Source organism: Schistosoma haematobium, chromosome 6, assembly GCF_000699445.3.
Source record: "Schistosoma haematobium chromosome 6, whole genome shotgun sequence".
In the NCBI taxonomy this organism is placed as follows: domain Eukaryota; kingdom Metazoa; phylum Platyhelminthes; class Trematoda; order Strigeidida; family Schistosomatidae; genus Schistosoma; species Schistosoma haematobium.
The window spans coordinates 21,149,017-21,173,894 of record NC_067201.1 but is presented as its reverse complement, the minus strand read 5'-3'; the positions used below and the strand labels follow the sequence as shown (position 1 = coordinate 21,173,894).

The 24,878-nt window shown below is 35.8% G+C and overlaps 2 protein-coding genes across 2 annotated transcripts in view; one reads left to right on the top strand and one right to left on the bottom strand.

Annotated features, from left to right (window-relative positions):
• Window positions 1–3,636: 3,636 nt before the first annotated feature.
• MS3_00008768 (uncharacterized protein) lies at window positions 3,637–12,589 on the top strand. The gene is made up of 9 exons (XM_051217111.1): window positions 3,637–3,693; window positions 3,730–3,869; window positions 3,917–4,032; window positions 4,066–4,114; window positions 4,149–4,188; window positions 6,622–6,767; window positions 8,776–8,975; window positions 10,812–10,898; window positions 12,056–12,589. The coding sequence occupies exons 1-9, from the start codon at window positions 3,663–3,665 to the stop codon at window positions 12,108–12,110; spliced, it is 864 nt and encodes a 287-aa protein (XP_051065744.1). The 5' UTR covers window positions 3,637–3,662; the 3' UTR covers window positions 12,111–12,589.
• Window positions 12,590–16,374: 3,785 nt separating this feature from the next.
• The window catches only part of DNAAF1 (Dynein assembly factor 1, axonemal), a 33,590-nt gene continuing 25,086 nt past the window's right edge, over window positions 16,375–24,878 (bottom strand). The window contains exons 12-16 of the mRNA XM_051217110.1: window positions 22,787–22,855; window positions 22,292–22,360; window positions 20,408–20,445; window positions 19,632–19,661; window positions 16,375–16,710 (exon numbers count right to left, since the gene is read on the bottom strand). Coding sequence (XP_051065743.1) covers window positions 16,546–16,710; window positions 19,632–19,661; window positions 20,408–20,445; window positions 22,292–22,360; window positions 22,787–22,855 — 371 coding nt within the window. The 3' untranslated portion in view covers window positions 16,375–16,545. The remainder of the gene's footprint in view (window positions 16,711–19,631; window positions 19,662–20,407; window positions 20,446–22,291; window positions 22,361–22,786; window positions 22,856–24,878) is intronic.

The following is a 24,878-nucleotide window of genomic DNA, read 5'->3' as shown; positions in this document are numbered from 1 at the left end:
GGTAAATGGGTGACGAAACACAGATAGATTATAAACGTCAAAGCTACCAAAGATGGCTGTTTTACTATGATAATAAGGAGAGAGTCTACAAATACATGTCAGAGAGAGTATTATAATCTACTTTGCCTAATAAAAGTCACTATTAAACTGAGTACAAAACAAGAACTTCACATTTCGTGTAACACGAAGATATAAAACTAACTGAAACTTAAAACTTGAAATGGACTGAGAAATGCTCGATTTAAAGAGGACAGTGGTATTCTTATTGATTTGATCATTTATTGCCCATCAATACTACAGTTGTCGTTTTAACTGAATTTATTTCAGTTGAATTATTCACCAACGGTATCGTTTTTTCAAAAATGAGTTATCATCTGTACTCTTGAGTAGATCGGTTTTTTTGTATTTGTTTGAAATTATGGTTCTAACAATCTAGTTTTTCACTTTTTTCTGGTCATCAGTTCATTCTGTTTTTAGGTATTGTTCGTGTCTAGCTTGTTTTAGAAAAACTCTGATTATTTAACTGGACAATGCAAAACAGGAAATACCAAAGCTCATTCTTTTGATACCCTGTGGAAAGCGGCATTCGGTGTAATGAGTGCAAAAGATGATACTGCAAAGTTTGCATTAGTCTTGTAGTGTCATTGTGCCCTAACTACACAATCCTCAAAGCTGAATAGGAGACAACTGGGAAAATAGGCATTCAACCTTTAACGCGGAGAAAAATCCAACGATGGAGAAGGAGGGAAGAATGGATTAAATCAATTCGAATTGATCGGATGACATGTTCGCTCGATACAACTCACTGTTACTCATAGTAAATAAATTGTTCTATCTCTAGCCAGAATTTGTTTACCATCATATATTAGTACTTGTTGCGACACGATGAGTCAGTGTAGAATATGATGTGACGTCGGCGTAAGATCTTATAGATTAGGTAGTTACATCATGACAAATCTGCAATTTTAGAACTAGGTCTATTATTAGAGCAGTTCTTATGTCATAGTTAACCATAATTCTACGGTCCAACGCCTTTGACTTCCAAGCGGTTTAGTAAAAACGGTTGCGTGTGGTTTTGTCAGCAATGCTGCCCGGATGCTAACAGCTTTCTTTTCAATGCCATTGCAATGGTGAATGCTGCTTAAAGGAGCATTGGCAAGCTCATTCGAGACACATCAAAAGGTACTTGCTTGGTCGATACATAAATCACTGTGAAGTTACATCAAACAAGTCTATTGACATGCACAGGTCAACGGAGAAGAGACAATGAAGTGTGGGCGATAATGACTGCGATTGGTCGTCTGCTTAGTTAGACATGTAGTTGGTCTGACAGGTGTCGGATGAGTTATATATTCCCTGTCCTTATTATTATTATTATTATTATTATTATTATTATTACAACTCACTTATTATTGATTGTTCATTGTTGTTGGATTGTGTCGGGTTTTGGTGTGGAAATCTATCTACATTATGGTCAGGCTAATCACGTGTTCTTGATCTGAATTGTGTTGACGTCCTGTAGAATAGACACTAGGAGGGAATCTAGTGTAAATAATCGTTTAAGGTAAATTAACGTCCTATATGTGTAAACGTGGAAACCAAACCGTTATAACATTGGAAGAAGTAAAACCGAGCGTTATAACAGACAGCCTATGTAGAGGCCTGTTAGAAAAAAGCCCAAGAAAGGAAGTCTTTCTTCTGTACCTGCCTTCAAAATTTCAGAGAGAAAGAAACGCCTAAAAACCTAGTATCAAAACTAGGCTTGCTTCTAGCACGACAAACAAAGCCTTAAAACTCAAGTCATTAAGTATCATCCAGGATCCTACAGTGTGTGTGACGTGTCTGTGATTGCTACTCCAATCTAGGTTGATGAATAGGTGCAGACCAAGAAGAGAAAATGACCTAATGTTGTTAAAGAAAGACTAGTCCTCCAAACAGTGAGTGAGAAACTCCCCACTGTAGTTCAGTAGGGAGGCCTGCACCCCACCCCGTAAGAGCAGAATGTGGGAGAAATTCAGGTCACTGAATAGTGACCAATATCGGAAAGCTCGAAATACTTCGACACTCCGCAAGTCCAAAAAGACTTACGAAGAAAAACTTGTTAGAGAGTCTATAGGATACTCTAAACGCTTATACGCGTATATAAACCATAGGGCTAAGAAGAGAATAAATGTTCAATCATTATGCGGAGACAGTAATAATACATCACTAGTAGATAACAATAGTGGCAAATCTCAATTATCCTCAAACTGGTCCTAACACCATTGGTTTTGTTATGTACTGACGATGTCAAGATATGGAGAGCGATAAAAAGTAGAGGTAATAGTTTGGAGCTTTGAAATGACCTGAAAAAATTATCTGATAAGTCTTAGATTTGGAAGTTGCCCGTAGATGCTTCCAAATCCATTATGATGCATATTGGTCATCAAGGTACAGATATACACGGTTAATCACAGTTTTCCAGACGTACTGAATTAGAAGTCTTCATTGGCCAATACTTAAGGACTAATGCACATGGCCGTGCAACAGCCGCCAAAGGCTTTAGAATCTTATGGTCAATACGCACGGCCGTTACTCATGCCGATGCTAAAACTTTTTCGACTTCGTATACGGTATTAGTTTGTCCTAAACTCGATTACTGCATGCAAACGACTAGCGCCTGCCTAAAATCTGACAGTGGGCAGTAGAAAAACGTTCAAAGAACTGCAACTAAGTCGATTCCCGGATTAGCACAGCTCTTAAATGATGTTCAATTGTCTGAACTCAACCTATTTCGGCTGTCATATAGAAGAACCAGAGGTGACTTGATCACAGTTTTTAAATTACTCAGTGGTAAACTTGCATCTAAAGCGCTTCTTGCCTTCCAAAACAGAGAAGTTGCAAGGACACTCCTCAATAGCCTTCAAGCCCAGAACAAATTACTTGTCAGCTGATTATTGAACTTCCCATCGAACCATCGACAAATGGAATTCATTATTTCAACACGTGATTGAAGCTCCATTTGTCGACTCTTTCAAAAGAAAGTTGTATCAAGTGAGAGACCATCACTGCCAGGACTAACACAGGCTAACGGACCTCTTGTCTTTTACAAAGTGAAACTGCTACGCAACACCTACTTAAGTTTAGCTCCAACACAAACCTAAGGGGTAGCACCCAGAAACTAGGGGCAGCACAGCAGTACGGTTTGCAGACACGACTTATACTCCTTAAGAGAATTCAAATGCTGGAATTCGCTGCCGGCTAAGCTAGTCCAAGTTACATACCAGGATTTCTTTAAGAGGAAACTTGACCTATTATTAATGACTAAGGATAATATCTTACTATGATTTACCCATTACTTTTTCCTCTATTATCGTTAATATGCCTAGGTTCTTGCATGGAGGTGTCGGTGATCCACTGCTACTAGACACGGAAGCCCGTTGAGCGAAAGCTTCTTTCATTCTGTCCACAACCATTTGAATATCTAGCGATTTAAGTGCTGTAATACCTTCGTATATCCTTCTAGTGCTGTCAATAGTTTTAAACCTTGAGCGCATAAGTTCACTCTGAGAAAACCTCGTACAAAAAATAATAAATGCTACGATACAATCCGTCAATTTTGAGTATGTTTTTGTGTCCCCACTACGTGCGGCTATTCAAAAGTATTTTCTGTAATCGTGGGAATGAGTTCGTTTTGTTCGCAAGATGACATATGTAAGTCTTAATTAGTCTCACGGAAAAACGGGACAGTTAATCGCTCTTATCAAGCATTTAACAACATCTCACCACTGTCTGACAGATTTTCGAAGTTCCTACGCGAGTATGCTAAAGATGAAGAAAATGATGACACTAAGTCTTGGTCAAAAATCAAAGATAATTGCTCGAACAAGGTATGAAATTGCATATTATACTAATACTGGAATTTTCGTTGTAACAGAATGGTGATTCGCTGAAAACGTCTCTAACTGAATCATCTTCCGGTTCACTAAATACGTCCTTTCTCAGTTCACAAGAAGCCACCAAACGAAGTAACACAGATAACAGTCTCATAAAGTAACCTCTAAATGCTTAATTTCATGAGCTTAGAAACCAGTGTACTCTCATTCGTAATAATCTTAAGTTGCTAAGATCACAGGTAACAATCCGTGCTTTTGTGACAACTACTACAGGTTGACTTCCTGCTGAAATTCAATGCTTCTGAGATAGAGGGTAAGCAAAGCATGCCATACAGCTTGTTTCAAACACCCTATTTATCATTATTTCTTGTCAACTACTGTAGGCTCGATGAGTATAACTATTCAACATTTATTAATAGTGATGATGTCACAGGTATTCAGTGTTTGACAACGCTTCTACCAGTAACACCTTCTAATATATTTCGTTCCCGCCCAGAGAAATCAAAAGACAGAGTCGAGGAGATCGGAAGAGTATATTTGGCGATGACCAATATATCGGAATTCTCTGATCTAATCTGGTAGATGTTGAGCACGGCGTTACCACACGTGATCTGGTGCGGATGCCTGACCGAGCGCCTTCAGCTAGATGAGTCCACTAAAACATATGGTCAGCATCCAATGTCGAAAACTTAGTGCTATTTGTTTTGGGGATTTATTTACCGCTACAATAGGTTTGTGTCTAACCTAACCCCAAATGTCCTGGTACGGCCGAGACTGGGGAGATTCCGCTCTCCCTCTCGAAATGCTCTCACATGGCCACGCGTATATAGCCTCTGCCAGGGAAGTTCTACTCGCTGCCTTCTCGCACCACGAGTGTTGTTTACGAAAATGAGAGGACGAAAAGCAAATGTCCGGCGCCTTAGCTGAATTCCAAACCAATGGTGCACATGGGCTCCAGTATCCTGCGGGAACAAATGGTGTATGAACCAACCGTTGGTCACCGGCCACCATCGGACTGCATCTCCATACGATGCTCCACTGCCTTGTGGATCAGACCTTCGGGTCGAAGGTACCGGGTGTGGTCCCTTAAGAAAACCACCTGTTTCGGTTTGGGCACCCGGGCACTATCACAGCCCTCACACATATTGAATGAGATTTGTATGGTGCATATGTATTTGGCGCCTCCTTGTACCAATATCTATGTTTTAAAATAAATAAATAAAACCTATAGGTATTTTTCGTATGAAAAGTTCGGAGTAAAGTATTTGTATGGGGCTCCTAAGCAAATAATGATGAGAATAACATGGACTAACACTTCTTTAAATATTTGAACTAAGTTATATGGGCAGTCCACAACAATCTATATACTTGAATTCACTGCAAACTACGGTCATAGCATGGGCAACGTGTTGTTGTAGCTCTTTAAAACTTTTGAACACGTGGCTGTTAACGACAGACATGCAAAACAATACACCAATCTATATATTCAATCTGAAATAAACCATTATACCCATTCTTTAAATGATTACAGGGGAGATATTCTATTTCGAAAACTCCATTTTAGAAGTCCAAGTTTCAAACTTTAGCTGTCGATATCCGTACTACTTTACCAACGTAGGTTTTAGCATCTTTGCTTTGTTTTTATGGGCTATCAAAAATTTGACACATTCTTAAGGAATTTTATTTTATAAATAGAAAAAATCTTTACAATTATCTACTTCTTTCTTTTCATGAGGGTTCCAGAAAGATGAATTAGATTAGACATACTCTTTACAAGTAAATCATCATTTCCATATAATTTTTATCATTTCGTATACACTTTCACTTAAAACTTGGAATTGATTGCATGGACATATGTTGCAAGCTACTTACACAATTCGAACGAAGTCCTGAGTGTCTTCATTTATCAATATTTTAGTAGATGAACTTAAAGCTTGTATGTTTCTGACATCATAGATCTCCTTATGGAGATATAATTAGGCATTTACTACTTAATATGGATATCACACGTACCATGATGTATTATTGATAAAGTTAATAAAATTTTTAGACAAAATATGTTCACAATAAATACGGATTTTTCCAGACAAGAGGGTGAAGATGCCGCAGGTATTTGGAGTTTTGACAACGCATTAACCAGTAACGTCTTCCAATACGAACGTGAGTAAAACTACAAATGTGTGCCACTTGAAACAATGTGCAATTGAAAAATCAGCATATTTTGTCCATACACTTCTCTAACACATTTTTTATATAAACGAATCACTTAGTAGAAAAGCATTCAATAAAGCTGTACAAAAGTCCATTGCTTTTGTGTACATGCTTGGTAAAGTATCCTTTGTAACACCATAAAGATAAAATAAGGAAACAGAAATTATCCCAGCTCAAAGTGCGTTTGTTTTGCTAGTAAACAGTAACTTACTATTGAATTAAAACTTGACCACAAACTGGATGCTGAACTTTGCTGCCATATTGTTTAATATTTAACTTGTTTAGAGTTGTAATTAATGCTGACTAATATCGAAGACTGTTCTTGTCTTGCTTGGTCAACCTTAACATAATCTAAACGGAATAATACCCATTTTTTAAACATGTCGAATCCGCAACAAAGTGAATAGATTCTTAATTGTTGTTAAACACAAATCTGAGACATAAAATAAATCTGAATGAAATAATGTGCGATATTTTTTCATAATGTGAAATTTCTATGTCAGATGTATGCTATTTTGAATGACTTTCCTAAAAGGGCTGGATGGTCGAGTTCGCGAAACAGTGAAAAAAGAACTAGAATCTTTATTACTTTGGCTTGGACCTAATTTGCCAAGGAGTGAGGAAATAATGCAAAATCAGATTGTTTGCCGATCACCTGGAATTAAAAGTACACCCACAAAGGTAACACTATTCCTTAGAGAACCGTCTCTGAAATCAGCCTAGTTTAACTTTACTCTCTTAGAAGTGAATATTAATTTGATATCAACACTTGTCTATATACTACATAAAACGTCCTCATAGTTCCGACCTTTAATTAGAGTTAAGTGTCATCATTTTAGCAGATAATTATTGATGGTAACCTCTTTAATAAGTTGAAAATAAGTTCAAACTAACCCATTTCTTTAATCCGCACTTTTTGTACCAAACCTCATTAGTTTTGTTACACTTAAGGTGTTAAAGCGCCTAACTTATTCGTGATATGTAAATTGTTATTTTGTTGTATTCAAATACCATCAATGTATGTAAAAGATTTTCATCGTTTTTCATTGATTAAACAATGAAAATTCTTTCTGATCCGACCAAACTGTAGATAAAAGTGCTTTAATTGTCTAGATAACGAATATAATATACAGCTTTTTTTTCACGCTGACGTGATAACTGATCTTAATTACTATTTCTCATCAAATTATTCTCTAGATATTTAAATTACTTAAAGCATTAGAAAAAACGTTGTTTCCAAATAAATTCATTCATACTTAAGAGCTTGATTTACATTTGCAAGCCTTTTATGATTCCGTCGAAATAGGTTAGCTTCTAGGATTTGGTATACTATTAGACTATGATGACTACTAGTTAGGATAGAGACATGTTATGCATAAACAAAATTTATTATGGTTTTTAGGTTATTTGAACTTAATACGTTAAATTCAGGGTCTTACTGATCTATCGAGTAACTACATACAGCGAGGGACGTCTAAAGATACTAAGGCACTGACCAATTGATTTCATCATCCAACCTCTACTCAGGAATGTCATGTCTTCTATTTCAGCTGCTTGGTCTTCATTTATTCATCTAGTCTGTATTCTAAGATTATCTGTAGAACATTGATCTCCTTAAGACGTTTACAAACATATTAAAGGCTCTAAACAGAGTTACTTTATATATGGTTGGAGTATAATATCATTGACAATATGATTATTGCCAGTCCTTTGCTATACTTCTTATCAAGTTGACTTCACAGTGGTAAGGCAACTCGAGACCATTATCGTCTATGCCAGGTCATACATTATTTATGTCTGTATAAGATACCATGCACTGGGCTATATGATCAACGGTTTTAGCACCAATGAAAACAGGATGAGTAGAAAACTGAACTTTGCATACAGAGAGCGATACCAGGCTACTCGAGCGAGCGGTGACGATGCATCATGACTGATAGAATCTGAATTATGTCGTGACGAGCGGTGTCCAAAATATGATACTGATGCACGGCGTGCTACACACTAACCCCTTCAACTGACTGCCTGAGCAAAAACACAAGAGTGAACGACAAAATATACTGGGCTACCAAATAAAGTGCAAAAATATTCATTTATGTATATGCAACTCTACCCCATAGGAAATCAATCCATTTCTTAGCTAATGAAATGCACTTGTCCTTCAGGTCACTTCTGATTGCCATCAATCGAACTTCTTATTAAGCTACTTCTGATCAGCTTACCGTGTCGATTAACAATTGACACTAGTTACTAGCCGGTAATCAGTTAGCATAATTATTTAGTTCTATAGAAATTCAGTTGTCTCATCGGTAACAGCACTAATTCCGATTCTGATTTAAATCTTATTAAAGATATCACTACTCGTAAAACTGTAGATATTTCTTGGAAACTAATACCAACATATAACCCATTTAGGTCTAGAGATCTTGATAGTCAATAGCTTCATCCATACGATCGAATCATGATTCCTAAAAAGTAATTGGGTCATAAATAAAAATTTCCTGTTTTAGAAAGTCTATGTTTTCAGACGTCTATAAAAATTTGTAGACTGTATAGTTGTATCGAAATCTCGGCAAGCAGATAATGCTTTATTTATTCCAAAATAAGAGACGGGTTCAATAGATATACGCTACACGACGGATGCTGGCTGTACTCTTTTTGCAAACATCGTTGAATTTCTATTTTCCAGGTTTTTTCGAGTAGTCCTGAGATGGTTTCAAATACTTTACAGGAAGATCAGATTGATAGCTCCATTTTATTGTTGAAAGAAACATGCTCATTTGAAACAGATGAAAACAACGCCGTCAGTACTAACATTCATTCATTCATGAAGAAAATGGAGGATGACTTTGAATGTTTGACAAACGAGTTTAAAGATTTAGCGAAAAGGTGAGTGGCTTGTTTCCAATCCTGTGACGTAGACTAATACACAATGTTAAATGATACAATTTAGAGCTTTAGTAATGTACACATTTTTGGTAGGTAGTTGTTGTGTGGGCGAGAGTGATAATGGTTGGTTATCTGCTTAGTCAGACATGTAGATAGTCTGACAGGTGTCAGATGAGTTATATATTCCCTGTCCTTATTATTATTATTATTATTATTATTATTATTATTATTATTACAACTCACTTATTATTGATTGTTCATTGTTGTTGGATTGTGTCGGGTTTTGGTGTGGAAATCTATCTACATTATGGTCAGGCTAATCACGTGTTCTTGATCTGAATTGTGTTGACGTCCTGTAGAATAGACACTGGGAGGGTAAATTAACGCCCTATATGTGTAAACGTGGAAACCCAACCGTTATAATATTGGAAGAAGTAAAACCGAGCGTTATAACAGTAGTGAAGGCTACTGTAATGATTTAATTGTACGTAAGTGCATATAAACCCAGTGTAATGAGTTTAAACATCCAATATACGTATGCTCTTATACAGAATAAAATGAAAAAAGTGACTGATCCATGATAATACTGTTTTTTTGATCAAGAACCATAAGATACACAGTGAAGTGAATATCAAATAATGTTATCCAAGGATAATAGTTTATCCAATCTACTCAACCTCATGAGTTTTAACGTTTCGTTTGCTTTAAATTTACAACTTCAACACATGTAGGTGTCATTACCAAGGTTTGATTTGATAATTTCGAATAAATTGAGCATTGGGTTGATTGTTACAAATATATTATTTTTATTTTCAACACATGTGTTTTCAATATTGTTTTAAGTTTGTCGTTAAAGACGTATAAAAATAGATATTTAGTATCCTTGTTGGCAAATTATCATTATGGAGTATGTATGATCCAAATATTAAATGATTTAGAATTTGACTGGTATACGTTATAGAAGATAAGAATTAGCAAATTTAAAAAAGTTGAAGAAGCAAATGTATCACCAAAATATTGAGATACACACATCAGTTTTTTAATGTCACTATTTCAAGCATACTGCGTATAATAGCCGTCTTCTGCTGTCCAAGTATTTAATGAATGAAAAACTCGAACACTTCACTTTTACCTGAAGTTTATGCTGAAGATGCCGTTCAGAAGAATGATGAAAGCTTCACGACTAAACCATCCAGCTGAGAGAACAAAACTTCATCAAATTAGAATCAGATAGATGTGTAGATAAATAGATAAACTCGTAGATTTAATTCTTTTTTTTGGAAAATAAAAGTTATAACATTGTCATGTTTTTCGTTTATTTAACTTTTTTTGTCTTCATTTCAATCATTATTAGTATCAGAATGGGTTTTGTGAAGATTCTTAGAAATTTCACTAGTTGAAATCATGAGTCAATTGAAGCTAGACCACCATGGAAAACCTGGAAGCACCGGACGGCGGTTTTGTTCATTATGAGACTGCTCAGCATTGCGCATCCACGATCCCGCACCCTGCGAGATTCGAACTCAGGACCTATCAGTCTCGCGCCAGGCACTTAACCAACTAGACTACCAAGCCGGCTGGCATCCAACAGTGTTAATGTCTAACTTCAACCAATCCACGAAGTTGCTCCACCGTACACCATTGGGTTCGAATCTTGCGGGGTGCGGGATCGTGGATGGGCACTGCTGAACAGTCCCATACTAGACGAAACGGCCGTCCAGTGCTTCCAGGTTTTCCATGGTGGTCCAGCTTCAATTGTCTCATGATTTCAACCAGTGAAATCAATCGTTAGTATTATGTAATCTCTTTTTTTATTTTTATCTATTTACATATTAGAATAGAAAAATTTGAACAATTAAATTGGAAAGAGTTATTTCATAATTTTCGTATAAAAATTCAGGAAAAAACAGTGAAAATGTGTATGTAAGTTTGATGGAATTAAATTAATTTTTGCAAAACTTTCTCACACTATAATTTAGAACAACACAGATATAAACGAACAATATTGTATTTCGATTCAGTTATCATATATAGATTGCATATAAGGACATAGTATAGGAAGATAGAATTATTTCGTAGAAAGAAAGATATAAAGCGATTTTAATCTTATAGTTTAAAGGAAGACAAAGAGTGTATACACCGACACTACTTTTATCGATTCTGAGCCATATCACTCAGAGTCTCAAACCATTGGTTACTATAATCACGCGGATCCCAACCAAGTAGTCTGCATCTACCAACATGGCTAAAACTAGAAGTTAGTGAATTTGTGAACTGATGCCACGTTTCGGTTTGACCGCCCTCTAACTTTCTTTTAACCATCCCCAACACTATTCAGCATTGCACATCTTGGTAGTCGGTGTTCAGGCATACGTGACACGTGACCCAACCATCTTAGTCGATGAAGATTCACAATCTCATTAACTGATTTACGATCATTCCGTAATACCTTGTTTCTAACCTCATTATTACTTAACTAATGATCCCAACAGATGCGAGCAATATTCCTAAGACATCCTTGGTCAAATACTAGTAACTTCCGCGTATCTTCTACTCTTAATGGCCACGTTTCGCAGCTATAAAGTAGAACGGAACGAACTGCCACACAGAACACTCGTCCCTTAATTGATAGTCAATAATAACAGTGGAATGGATTGCATAACTAAACATAATAAGTGAGTAAGTACAAATGTGATGACAGGTGTATTAGTTGTTTCTGATGGAGTTTTGTTCTCTGAGGTGGATAGTTTGGTCGTCGAGCTTTCATCGTTTTTCTGAACGACATCATCATCAGCATAAACTTCAGGTACTAATTGTGATAAGAATAATAAGGGCTTAGTTATTTCATAGAAAGAAAGATATAAAGCGATTCTAATTTTATAGTTTAAAGGAAGACAAAGAGTGTATACTCCGACGCCATTGTGATCGATTCTGAGTCATTTCATTCATGTATATATTACTGTCTATTAGAGTAAAGCATGATGAGGATCTAATCGGAAACAATATTGTTCGCTTATATCTATGTTGTTTTAAATTAAATGAATACATAAAATAATAATTTGAATTTCTTTCATTTACAGATCATACATAATTCAAAAATTGGATCAAAATAATATTGAGAATAATCGGTGGTAAAGTGATTAAATTGAACACATAAGAATGATGTTTGTATACTTGAAAGCCAATATTTAACACGACTGAAAGAGTTATGCAAATCTAGTGTAAATACATTGTTATGTATTGTACTGAATTTTCGCTAGGTTTTTCTTTATGATCTGTAGTAATGTAACAAAATCTAAATTCGGGGGATCTTGATCACTGTTTAATGTCAACTGAACGACTAATAAAATCTAGACAGGATTTGACAAACGATTCGTTTTATTACGGAACTTGTCATCAGTGTTTAACTACAATCGTGACACTGATCAAATCGAGGACTCTCAAGTTATTCAATGGGTGCGTCACATTTAGGGATTATCGAGTTGAAATACAAAGGTCCATATTTTTACTCTCAAACAGTATACAATTTACTCATCAACTCTATAATGATATTTTCTTTCTGAATTTTATTTTTATTTATTTATTGTATTTCCAAAGTGAGATGCTGTGTCACTAAAAAGAATGTCAAGTAATCCTAAAATCTATTATTGAGTCTACATTAGTAGTAATCGTTACCTAATGGACATACAACAGTTGGTTCTGATACGGTGGCGAAGATTTGTAGCTCAAGTGGATTGATTTTGATGGAGTTTTGTTCTCTGAGCTGGATGGTTTGGTAGTGGAGTTAGAAGTTTACCTAAAGTTTGTGCTGATGATGTCTTTCAGAAGAACGACGAGAACTCCATGACCACAAGAACAAAACTCCATCAAAAACAGTTGGTTCGTTTGAAACACAATTCTATACAATTCTATCAACCTATAGACTTGCGTTAGATGGAAAATTTTTTTCATTTTTCCAACAAAATATTCACAACAAATTTTCAAAAGTGAAAATGAATTCATATTTGTATTTAACCACATCTCATCAGTTGTAAATAGTCCAGTTACAAATTATGATAATATGTATAATTAGAAACAATGATTTAACGTACATAACATTAATGAAGTTAAAGTAGATCTTGGAAACGGGACAAACAATCATAAGAAGAAGAAGACAGCACAAATTATCACATCAAAAACACTGTAATTCCAATTGATCATGTTTAACGTAATAATTTGTAGTTTAATTAGTTTCATTCATTTCAGCCTAATCCAAAAAACAAATGTGTTGAACACAGAAGTGTAAAATTCGTAAATCTAATATTACAAACCATTTGTATTAGTTGTTTTAATTTCCTTATTAACATTCATGACTACAATTTATCAGTCTCTTTTTGGCGATATATGCATTATACGAAGATTGCATCGATCTTGTCATTAAGTCATAATCATTATAGGCAGAGATGTATGATGGCTATCAGTGACGTGCGTTTTGTATAATTTTGGACTTGTCAACTGGATGTACCAGCTTATAATGTTTATGGATTAATGGCAATATCGAAGCAATCTGCAGATGATGGATATATGCAAAAAAAGAGACTGATCAATTGCAAAATTGAATAGCAATGAGAAAATTCAAACGACTAGTACAAATGAATTAAGCTTCGTCTGAACTCAGTGACCAAGTGAATAACGTGATGACGTTTGAAACAAACAACATTGTGTTCGGATCCCAGAGTGAACATCGACTCCAGGATGCAGGTACATTCAGATGGCGCCACATATATCTCCGCTTCTAAAATTATAATAATAACTATATACCAATTTCATGGATAATCTATGCATGGTGCATAAATAGTAAAACAGAATTTAGAAAAGAGATCAGTGTTATTTTTATCAGTGCTGCAAACTTATCGCTAGATAGTTTTCTTAAACACTAGGTGACAATGAAGTTTGATGTAGAAATGAACAGTCATTGTGAATTACTTTAGAACCTTGAAATAACAACATATCATATCGGAATTATTTAGGTTCTTCTTTTTTTTAAGTAGAAGATATGATTATGTCATCTGTGTTACACCCACAAAGTGATCGATCTTTCTAATATTTTCATAGTAAGTTAATATTTACAAACAATACACGATGTAGTTGACTGAAATTATGGGAATGGAACGAATTAATCATAAAAGTGTGTATAAACCTTTCGATTAGACCTAATTTGGTAGCTTAATAAATAATCTATTGACTGACACTGAAAATCCAAGTGAAAGCGACAAGTACTTTTGAAATGTGCTATCCGTACGAGTAGTCACAGCCATTATCCAAAAGATTAGAAATAGTTATATATATATATATATTGCGTTGTCCAGATCGGATTTGTCAAGCAAAGTTTTAGTAGCGGCTAGCAAGACTCAAGACGCACGTTTCATAATATATGGGACTCGTCAGTTGCATGTGCTTGTATACCAGTACTGACGTTCACACTGTACTTACTTACTTACTTACGCCTGTTACTCCCAATGGAGCATAGGCCGCTGACCAGCATTCTCCAACCCACTCTGTCCTGGGCCTTCTTTTCTAGTTCCATCCAATTCTTGTTCATTTTTCTCATGTCTATCTCCATTTCTCGGCGTAATGTGTTCTTTGGTCTTCCTCTTTTTCTTTGACCTTCAGGATTACATGTGAGGGCTTGTCTTGTGACGCAGTTGGGTGCTTTCCTCAATGTGTGTCCTATCCACTTCCAGCGCTTCTTCCTGATTTCTTCCTCCGCTGGGATCTGGTTTGTTCTCTCCCACAGTACGTTGTTGCTAATAGTGTCCGGCCAATGGATCTGAAGTATTTTGCGTAGACAATTGTTGATAAACACCTGTATTTTCTGGATGATGGCTTTTGTAGTTCTCCAGGTTTCTGCCCCATACAGTAGAACTGTCTTGACATTTGTATTGAAAATCCTGACCTTGGTGTTGGTTGACAGTTGCTTTGAGCTCCAGATGTTCCTCAGTTGTAAATATACTGCTCTTGCTTTGCCGATCCGCGCCTTCACATCTGCATCAGATCCACCCTGTTCATCAATGATGCTGCCCAAATACGTAAAGGTTTTTACATCTTCCAAATCTTCTCCGTCAATTGTGATTGGATTGGTGCATTCTGTGTTGTATCGGAGAATCCTGCTTTTCCCTTTGTGTATGTTGAGACCTATTGCTGCTGAGGCTGCTGCCACACTGTTCGTCTTCTCCTGCATCTGTTGTTGCGTTTGGGATAGAAGGGCCAGATCGTCTGCGAAGTCTAGATCATCCAACTGCATCTTAGGTGTCCATTGTATCCCGTGCTTCCCTTCAGACGTCGACGTCTTTATGATCCAGTCGATCACCAGGAGAAAGAGAAAGGGTGAAAGTAAGCAACCTTGCCTAACACCGGTCTTCACTTTGAACGACCTTGTCAACTGTCCTCCATGCACGATTTTGCACTGTAATCCATCATATGAGTTCTGTATGATATTGACTATCTTCTGAGGCACGCCGTAGTGTCGAAGAAGTTTCCATAGTGTTGTTCTGTCCACGCTATCAAATGCCTTTTCGTAGTCAATGAAGTTGATGTAGAGTGATGAATTCCATTCAATTGATTGTTCCACAATGATCCGTAGAGTTGCGATTTGGTCTGTACACGATCTATCTTTACGTTCACACTGTAGTGAGCGGTAAATCATGAGTGTGAAGTCAATTCACACAGTGGCTTAGTAAAATATGAAAATCTTACATTAAATGCATCACTTTTACAGCTTCTTTGCGTTGTCCTTTACATAATACACTGTTCTCCTAACTCTGTTGTTATTTCGATTGCTCTCCGATTTTCTTCCTGCTTTCTTCATTTCAATCTTCTGCTGATCGGCATTCCACTTCCAATTGCCGCTATACACTACTTATATCTGTCAGTATAAGTAGCATACACCACAACACCTGTACTCGAACCAATTAACTTTCGCTGAAAATACATAAAGCATCATTAAATAATTTACTGAGTCCAGGTGGCTACTAACTTACTCAAAGGATATAATGTTGATGCCATTATTAGTTCCAGCCCCAGTGTGATCCAGAGACACCCAGCTGACAATTTCCAAATAAGACAAAAGTCGCGTTTTAAATTCCTCTACTAGCCACAATCTTTCTCTGCTTCAAAATGCCTGTAACTGTTGTCTCAATCGAGACAATCTGCTCAAAAAGTACATATACCAAAAGGGACTGATCAATTACAGTCCATAACATAAACAACGGGAAGAATTAAACCCTTACAAGTGAAATAAAATCAATCTTTCTCAGACTGTTACTTTGTGTTTTAGATAAATTCTGTTTTACCGAGGAGCTAAATTATCAAGACTAATCATCCCGTATACTACCCCTTGGTGATGATAAAACAATGATAATCAGTGAATTAATTTTATTACATAAATGATTGATTTAACATTGTTCTTGATAATTTAATCAGAATATCATAACTGTATTATCAACACCGGTTGATTTGCTCATCAGCATCATCATCATCATCATTATGGTATAACAGAATGTTGAACAAACATTATTATTCACATCCCTGTTTATAATTCGTTTGTATTATCCTGTTCTTCATATATTTCAATAACATTTTGATCATTTGTTTTATCGAAATTCATAAAGTTTTCTTGTTTATCTAATGCTGTATTCATACAAAATGTGTTATTTGGATTATAAGCTTCATTACATAATTCTTCAATGAATGCAGACTAAAAGAAAAAGAAAAATACATACAAATATTATAATATTGAGGAAGAATAACATCAATGAGAAATTTGATTGAACGGTATGTTTTTAAAATTTTGTGGAACCGGTGTGCTTAATCAAGATCCTTCAACAGAAAAAGACACTAACGTCTTACTCACATTCTTTCTCTTCCTCCTGGTGATCGACTAGATTATGAAGACGTCAAAATCTGAGGGGAAGCATGAGGTATAGAGGACATATAGGATGCAGTTGGACGATATAGACTTCACAGATGATCTGACCCTTCTATCGCACACGCAACAACAAATGCACGAGAAGACGACCAGCGAAGCAACAGCTTAAGCAGCAGTAGATCTCAACATTCACAAAGGGAAAAGCAAGATTCTCCAACTCAACACAACATGCATCAATCAATTCACACTTGACGGAGAAGATTTGGAGGAGGTGAAAACCTTCACATATCTGGGCAGCATCATTGATGAACACGGTGGATCTGATGCAGATGTGAAAGCGCGGATCAGCAAAACAAGAGCAGCATATTTACAACTGGAGAATATCGGGAACTAAAAACAACAGTCTTTCAATCAACACCAATGTCAGAATTTTCATTACAAATGGTAACAAAGTTCTACTGTACGGGGCAGAAACCTGAGGAACTACGAAAGCCATCATCCAGAAGATACGGGTGTTTGTTAACAGTTGTCTACACAAAATACTTCGGATCCATTGGCCGGACACTATCAGCAACAACGTATTGTGGGAGAGAACAAACCAGATCCCAGTGGAGGAAGAAGCTCTGGAAGTAGATAGGACACACATTGAGGAAAGCACCCAACTGCGTCACAAGACAAGCCCTCACATGGAATCCTGAAGGCCAAAGGAAAGGAGGAAGACCAAAGAACACATTACGTGGAGAAATGGAGAAAGACATGAGAAAAATGAACAACAATCGGAAGGAACTAGAAAAACAGGCCCAGGACAGAGTGAGTTTGAGAATGCTGGTCGGCGGCCTATGTTCCATTTGGAGTAACAGGTGTAAGTATGTAAGGTATTCTTAAAATGCACAGAAAGGTCTTGGACACGCTCCAGAGTCCTCTTGTATGAAACTTAAAGTTTTTATTGACAAAGCATATGTCAACTGAAGTCACAAAAACTCAAGTTTGCTAAATTTAGAAAGTGTTATTCTTATCCACTTGTAAAATACTTCCTAGTTTTGATAAAGCACTTGTTCTAACTCTATTTCCTTATTCATAACATTTATGAAAGTCTTTAGAAGTTAAAAATCTTTAGTTATTTCGTCGTTTTACATTTATTCTTTTTCTGTAAAGTGTCAGTTAAAATCATTCATACAAACAATATCTTCAAATCCACTACATCCGCAATTGTACAGTAACAGAGGTAGTACAAGCTTGAAGTTTTCATTCAGACCTAAAAGTTAAGTAACTTGATGACTTAGAATCGTCTTTTTATTAAATGTCCTCTTGGTCTATTCAAGAAATGTTATTTTCTCCGATAAGTCATCTACATGAACAACCATCATCATTTCACGGTTATTTTTAAAATAGTGAATGAAAAACCATGTAAAAGATCCTGCTGAAGTCGTCTTGAAATGAACTACTTCTTAAACTTGCTTGTGATTAACCTTAAAAGAAAGCCTCCACACCGTTAAATGGCAATTCAGTGATATGAAGATTAAATGTTCTCATGCGAGACTAAAGGTCCTAGATTCGATTCCCGAGTACATGTTTGTGGATATGGACTAATGAAAGATCGCATAGTAAGATGAAATGGTCGTTCAGTGTTTGCAGGGTTTTAACATTGATCAGCTCATTAGTTCAATAAACTCAGTTGTGTCTTGGCAAAGAAGTGTAAAGATCTAGTTGTCAAGTTGTAAAGCTTATACTACTTTTTTATTCCTTTTGAAATTTTTAATTACTTGGTAAATTCTTGAAAAAGACTATATTGAAATTACATTGTTGAGAAGTTTTATATATTCAGACAGAACAGTTATCTAGTGTCTGTCGTCCTATTTTCATTTGCTCACCAATTGAAAATCATCTGCAATGTAAACTGTAAATACTCTATCTTCATTCTCTTCTTATTCAACTTATGTTCTGTCGATTACCATATACTACTTCTGATTAGTCAGTAACTAGTTTAATTTATGTTAGCCTTTGAAATCATAGTGTAATTGATTGTCCTGTTAGCCATTAGAGATACCTCGCGGTTTGAGGTTGATATCTAATTTACTGAGAAGTTGCAATAATAATAGAACCGAATGATCTATTAGTCTCCCATACACAATTTAGTTAACACACACAATTTATCTGATTTTTAATGAGATAGTTATCTTATATTACCTATATTTATTCCGATTACTTATGTCACAATTCTGTTGAACGTATACACCTATTCCAGTTCACAGTGTATATTCATCATTCCGAAATTTACTATATTAAATATAGAGTTGTAAGGATTGTTGAATTTCATTGAAGTTTTGAATTGATCATTGTTAGATCACCATTGAAAACATGCAAGCCTTGGACGACCGTTCCATCCTTCTACAAAACCCCCCACCCCCTCCCCAAAAAAATGCATTCACGATCTAAACCTGGACCCTCACTCTCGTGCAAAAATGCGTAGTCAGTCAGTCAGTCAGCTACAACGTAGGACCAGCCAGATATATTGCAACGGTCCAAGTTGGTATACCTCAATGACACAAGATGAACACCGAATTCATAGAAATAGTCACTTCAATGGTAGTAATGTATAGAAGAAAGATTGTGTATGAGGATATATATATATTTATGTCAAGCGTATTTAGTTCATGAAGATAAACATCTAAATAGAACAATGATGATGACTTTTAATTACCATTTTAAAAACTATGATAAAGATGGATCTATTAAAACTTGAAACTCACTTTTGGAATATGAGATGGATTTTCTTTAGCCTAATGTCAGTTTCAAAAAATGAAAGGAAATACAGAGAGAGAGAGAGAGAGAGTTACTTAGTGAAAAAGTTTTGATGTTTGTTTAATACATTTATTGGAATAGAACAATGTTTCATTTCTATATTGTTTTATGATAGAACTATTTATTATAACTCGTGACTCATGATTTCAATCAAAAAGTTAACAATCTCCACAACCCCTAAACTGATAATTAACATGTGTGCTCACTAGTGACTAGCTTCGTGAGAAAATCCTCGGAGTTCTGGTGAGAATCCGTGACCAGTGGAGCTAATCCGTGTCGGGTAGAAACAGGTGTCTACCTTAGTACAATCGAAGATCGTCGCGCAATTTCGTGGATTGGTTGAGGTTAAAAAAATGAACACCATTGAGTGCCGGCTCAGTGGTATAGTTGATTAAGCGTCTGGCGCGAGACTGATAGGTCCTGGGTTTGAATCTCGCGGGATGCGGGATCGTGGATACGCACTGCAATAGGATGAAACGGCCGTCCTGTGCTTCCAGGATTTTAATATTGGTCTAACATCAATCAGTTCATGAGTTCAATCTCAACTGATGACACTGGGTGAGTTCTAATTATCTAGGTAACGTCACTTCCCTAAATATTTCACAGACTCATTACAGGTACATACCAACCAGCTCGTAACTCAGAGTAACTCACAATTTATAGACAATCAATATCACAGCAAATATTTGGATAAACTTTTTTTAAAATAAAACCACTCACTTACTGTTTCGTCACTTAATACGATAGTTTCATCAAGTTGATCTATTTAGAAAATGGAAATCATATTGATCATCAAGATTTTAGACTAAACTAATTTATTATGCCAAAAATCAGACTCTACTAATCTTTTTACAATTCATCGCACGTTTTCATTCATTTCGGCGAGATTCTAATTTATGGACGAGCCAATCAGAAGCGTTTGAAGGATTTCAATGTCACAGCACAGATTTTAGTACCTGATGCTCAGTTACGATCAGTTCACAGCGAATTTTAGAAAACAAACGTGATAACTGAGCGACTACAACAAATGGGACTATCAAGAAGTTTCTTTATTTGTGATTGTGGTAATCAGATGATTTATGAACCTTGTGAAGACTACCGTGATGATGTTGTCTCTCAATGTAAGCTCATGAGTAGATCTAGATCATACAATGGTTAAAAACACTTAAAAGTACAGGACAAACGTTTCATCCTACAATGGGACTCCTTAGCATAGTCCATCTACGATCTCGACATAGGAAATCGAACCCAGGAATTTTTGGGTTGGTCAAAGTTAAGTTTAACTTACATTCAATCGGGATCTCAATAAACTTCAATAATCTCCAAAACCTTATACTCATAAATTTGAGTTCTTTTAATTCAATAATTCTAATAAATCCCTTCATAAAAGATTCTTTATTTCAAGTTTGAGGGTGAATAAATCTCCCGTTTTTCAAAATACAACTCATTTAGTAACAATACGACGTTTATCAATTCCACGTTTTCATTATTTAAATTTATGTAAGTTATCAAAAACAATTACTTTCAACTATCTCATCATGTTTCATTTGTAAACAAACAATGAGTCGTAGATTTGAAAGCACAACATATTACTTACTTACTTACTTACTTACTTACTTACTTACTTACTTACTTACTTACTTACTTACTTACTTACTTACTTACTTACTTACTTACTTACTTACTTACTTACTTACTTACTTACTTACTTACGCCTGTTACTCCTAATGAAGCATAGGTCACCGACCAGCATTCTTCAACCCACTCTGTCCTGGGCCTTCTTTTCTAGTTCCATCCAATTCCTGTTCTCAATGCCTTTAACAAGATCTGAAGTCAACTATCATTCGATGATTCCATCATTATAGTCTTTACACCCAACAGTGATATGTTTATCCTATTCATTATGATTTATTTATTCAGTATGTATGATCTTGATAAATAACTATCAACAGTTCATTAGTATATAAGGAGTTTTCACAATTTTCTCTAAAATTTCACTCACTTAGATCTAGCATTTATTGGAAAGAGTAATGTTATCAACAAATTATGGCTTTTAATAGTTGAGATCATGAGTCAATTGAAGCTAGACCATTATGGTAAACCTGGAAGCACAGGACGGCCGCTTCGTCCTAGTATGGGACTCCTCAGCAATGCTCATCCACGATCCCGCATCGCGAGATTCAGGCTCTTTCTGATATTAATCAACATATACTCACAAGTGATGGTCTCCAAGAGGTATTTCCTGAAGTTCTAGTGAGAAGCAGTGACCAGTGGATTTCAACCGGTTCTGTTGTGAAATAGTAACTCACTGAAGACAATGATAGATGTGTCGCTGAATTTCGTGGATTAATTGAAGTTATACAATAACACCAGTGGATGCCAGCTCAGTAGTCTAATGGTTAAGCGCTCGCGAGCGAGACCGACAGGTCCTGGGTTAGAATCGCGCGGGGGAGAGCGGGATCGTGGATGCGCACATTTGAGGAGTTCGACGAAGCGGCCTTTCAGTGCTTCCAGGTTTACTATAATGATCTAGTTCCAATCGACTCATGATCTCAACTATTAAAATGACTATAATATCCACAAAACCCCTTCTGAAATTAAGACTTACCACTATTATCAATTGTTGTTATAAAATTCTTAAAAGTTTTCATATTTCTTGTTTTAACAGTTAAATCATCTAAATAGAAATTAAAACGTTACGTAATTGAATAATATTATGAATATAGTCATAGAGTTCAACTTCGTAGAGTTTACATTCTGATGATACAAAAATAATACAGAAACTGTTATGACGCTCAAGATTTCCACATCTACACGAATGGAACGCTAATATGCCTGAAACGAATATTTACAGTAGATACCCTTCCAGCGTCTAGTCTACAGGACTTCAACACAATTCAGATCAAGAACATGTGATTAGCCGGACTAGAACGTATGTATATTTCCACACCAAAAGCCGACAACAAACAGAATAATAGTAAGGCTAGGGAAAGACATATCTTATTTAGTACATATCAGACTATCCACAAGTCTGACTAAGTAAACAACCAATCATTATTATTCATGTCCACATATCAAAAACATTTGTTCAGTTGTTCCTCACCTAGTTCATTACTTTCTGTGCAATCATGTTCAATCTCTTGATCAGACACTTCATCATCATTACAATTACCTAAAACGAAAATGAACAATAGAACAATAAATATTAGTATTAGTATCAATTCATTTGTATAGAGCTAAATAGATTGAATCTATGGAAAACCATAATCATATTCGTTTATAGAAAAGACTCAATATTAAATTTATTGATGTCGTCAGTGTTAGAGAGATCCAGAAAACTCCTCGAAAGAAAAAGCCTCAAAAGGCTGTAAAAACATTCAGAAACATCTTATCCAATCAGCATTCAAGAGAAGTTTTGTCAGAAACATCTAGAAAGTGAAACGTCACATGTCGCGTTGCTGATTGAATGATTACCTATAGTGCTACTATGTTTAGTAGCGTTCCAGAAGTTTCCGGAAGCCCAAGGCCATCCAAAATATTATAAATACCTTTGATTGTTTATATAAAAACGAACCTTGGAGTAATGCGTTTCTTCCATATTTCACACCTCTCTCATTTTCAAGTCTGTGTAGATTTGGCCTAGAGGTTACTAGAAGACCTTAGAAACAGAATCTAACATTTGATTAGAAGACTTATCAGTTAGTATTACCCACTTAATCACTGATTTTCAGTAGTTCTACTTGTTTAACAAAGAAAGAAATCCATGAGAAAAATCAACTTTAGTTAAAACTAATCATTATAAAATCTTTAACAACAAACAGTAATCATAGAAAGCAATTCTTAAACCGTTGTTAATAAGATAAGAGCTTTATAATATTCAGTGAGAAAGATAACATTTGAAACAATTCTATGCGGATTACCTTGATGGTGATAATAAATCAGAAGTGTATTTAAGCAGAACTCCGCATGGAGCCACCCTCGGGGCTACTGCCGACTCAGAGGTCGAATAAAGGAGGAGAGTTAGGCATGGGGTTGGCAACCCCATCCCTTAGATAACTAACTCGCTCAAAAAACGCTAACCAGAAAAAATAATTCAGACCATTTAAACTCTGCCCTGGGAGTTAGAATGTCTTCATTTAGAAGAATTATGACGGTTCATTGTGAAAGCCGAGTTTCTTCGGAAGTCACGAGGCTGATGCCTCTTCTGACAACCAGAGCAACCATTAACTTAAAAATTTAGGTATTTAAGCAAGGTTTTGATACTGACCAATAATAGAATCCGGAACATAAGTTTCGTCATGTTTAAAGCTCGTCAACTGGATGTACCTGTACCTTAATTTTGATGTTCATACAATGACTAGAACTCAGTAACTTTCAGGTCAAATATCTACGCGTTATCCACATAACAAATCGATTTCGCTGTACAAATAGCCAATGCAGACCAAAAAATTCATCCATCTGTACAAACCAGTTGCTACTCAGACTTATTAGCTTGGTGGATAACGGGTTGGTTGTTTGTAGAAAACTTTAATGGACTAGGATCCCGTAGTGGGGATTAATACTGGAGTTCAGTTACGTCCAGACAACTAAGACCAAACTGAAAGAAACGAAAATCTTAAATTTCACTATCTGTCACAGTCCAACTGCCTTTAAACTCAAGTAGTCTTCCATAATATAAACAAACTTGAATGTTTAATAATTAGTAAGTAATTTCAATAGTTGAGGTCATGAGTCAATTGAAGCTAGACCATCACGGAGAACCTGGAAGCACTAGACGGCCGTTTCATCCTAATATGGGACTCTTCAACAGTGCCCATCCATGATCCCGCTTCACAAGATTCGAATCCAGGATCTGTCGATCTCATGCGCCAACTCCTAACCTCTTGACCACTGAGCCAGCAATGGATCCATAAAATAGACACTATTTCTATAAATCCCATCATGACATATATATCTTAGTGATATGTATTCAGAAAAAAAAACACAAAAATGTCTATCTGCCATTACAAGTTAGCAACCATTAATTTTCAATATATTCACTTGTAGTTATATCAGAGAATAAATAAGGAGGAAAATACAAGTAACATATTGGTACAGACAGTCCATTACTCTCACCATTACTCGAAAATTCTCTGCTTATCCATATGTCACGACTTACTACTCATAGTACATCGTGATCTTATATCTTATTTATA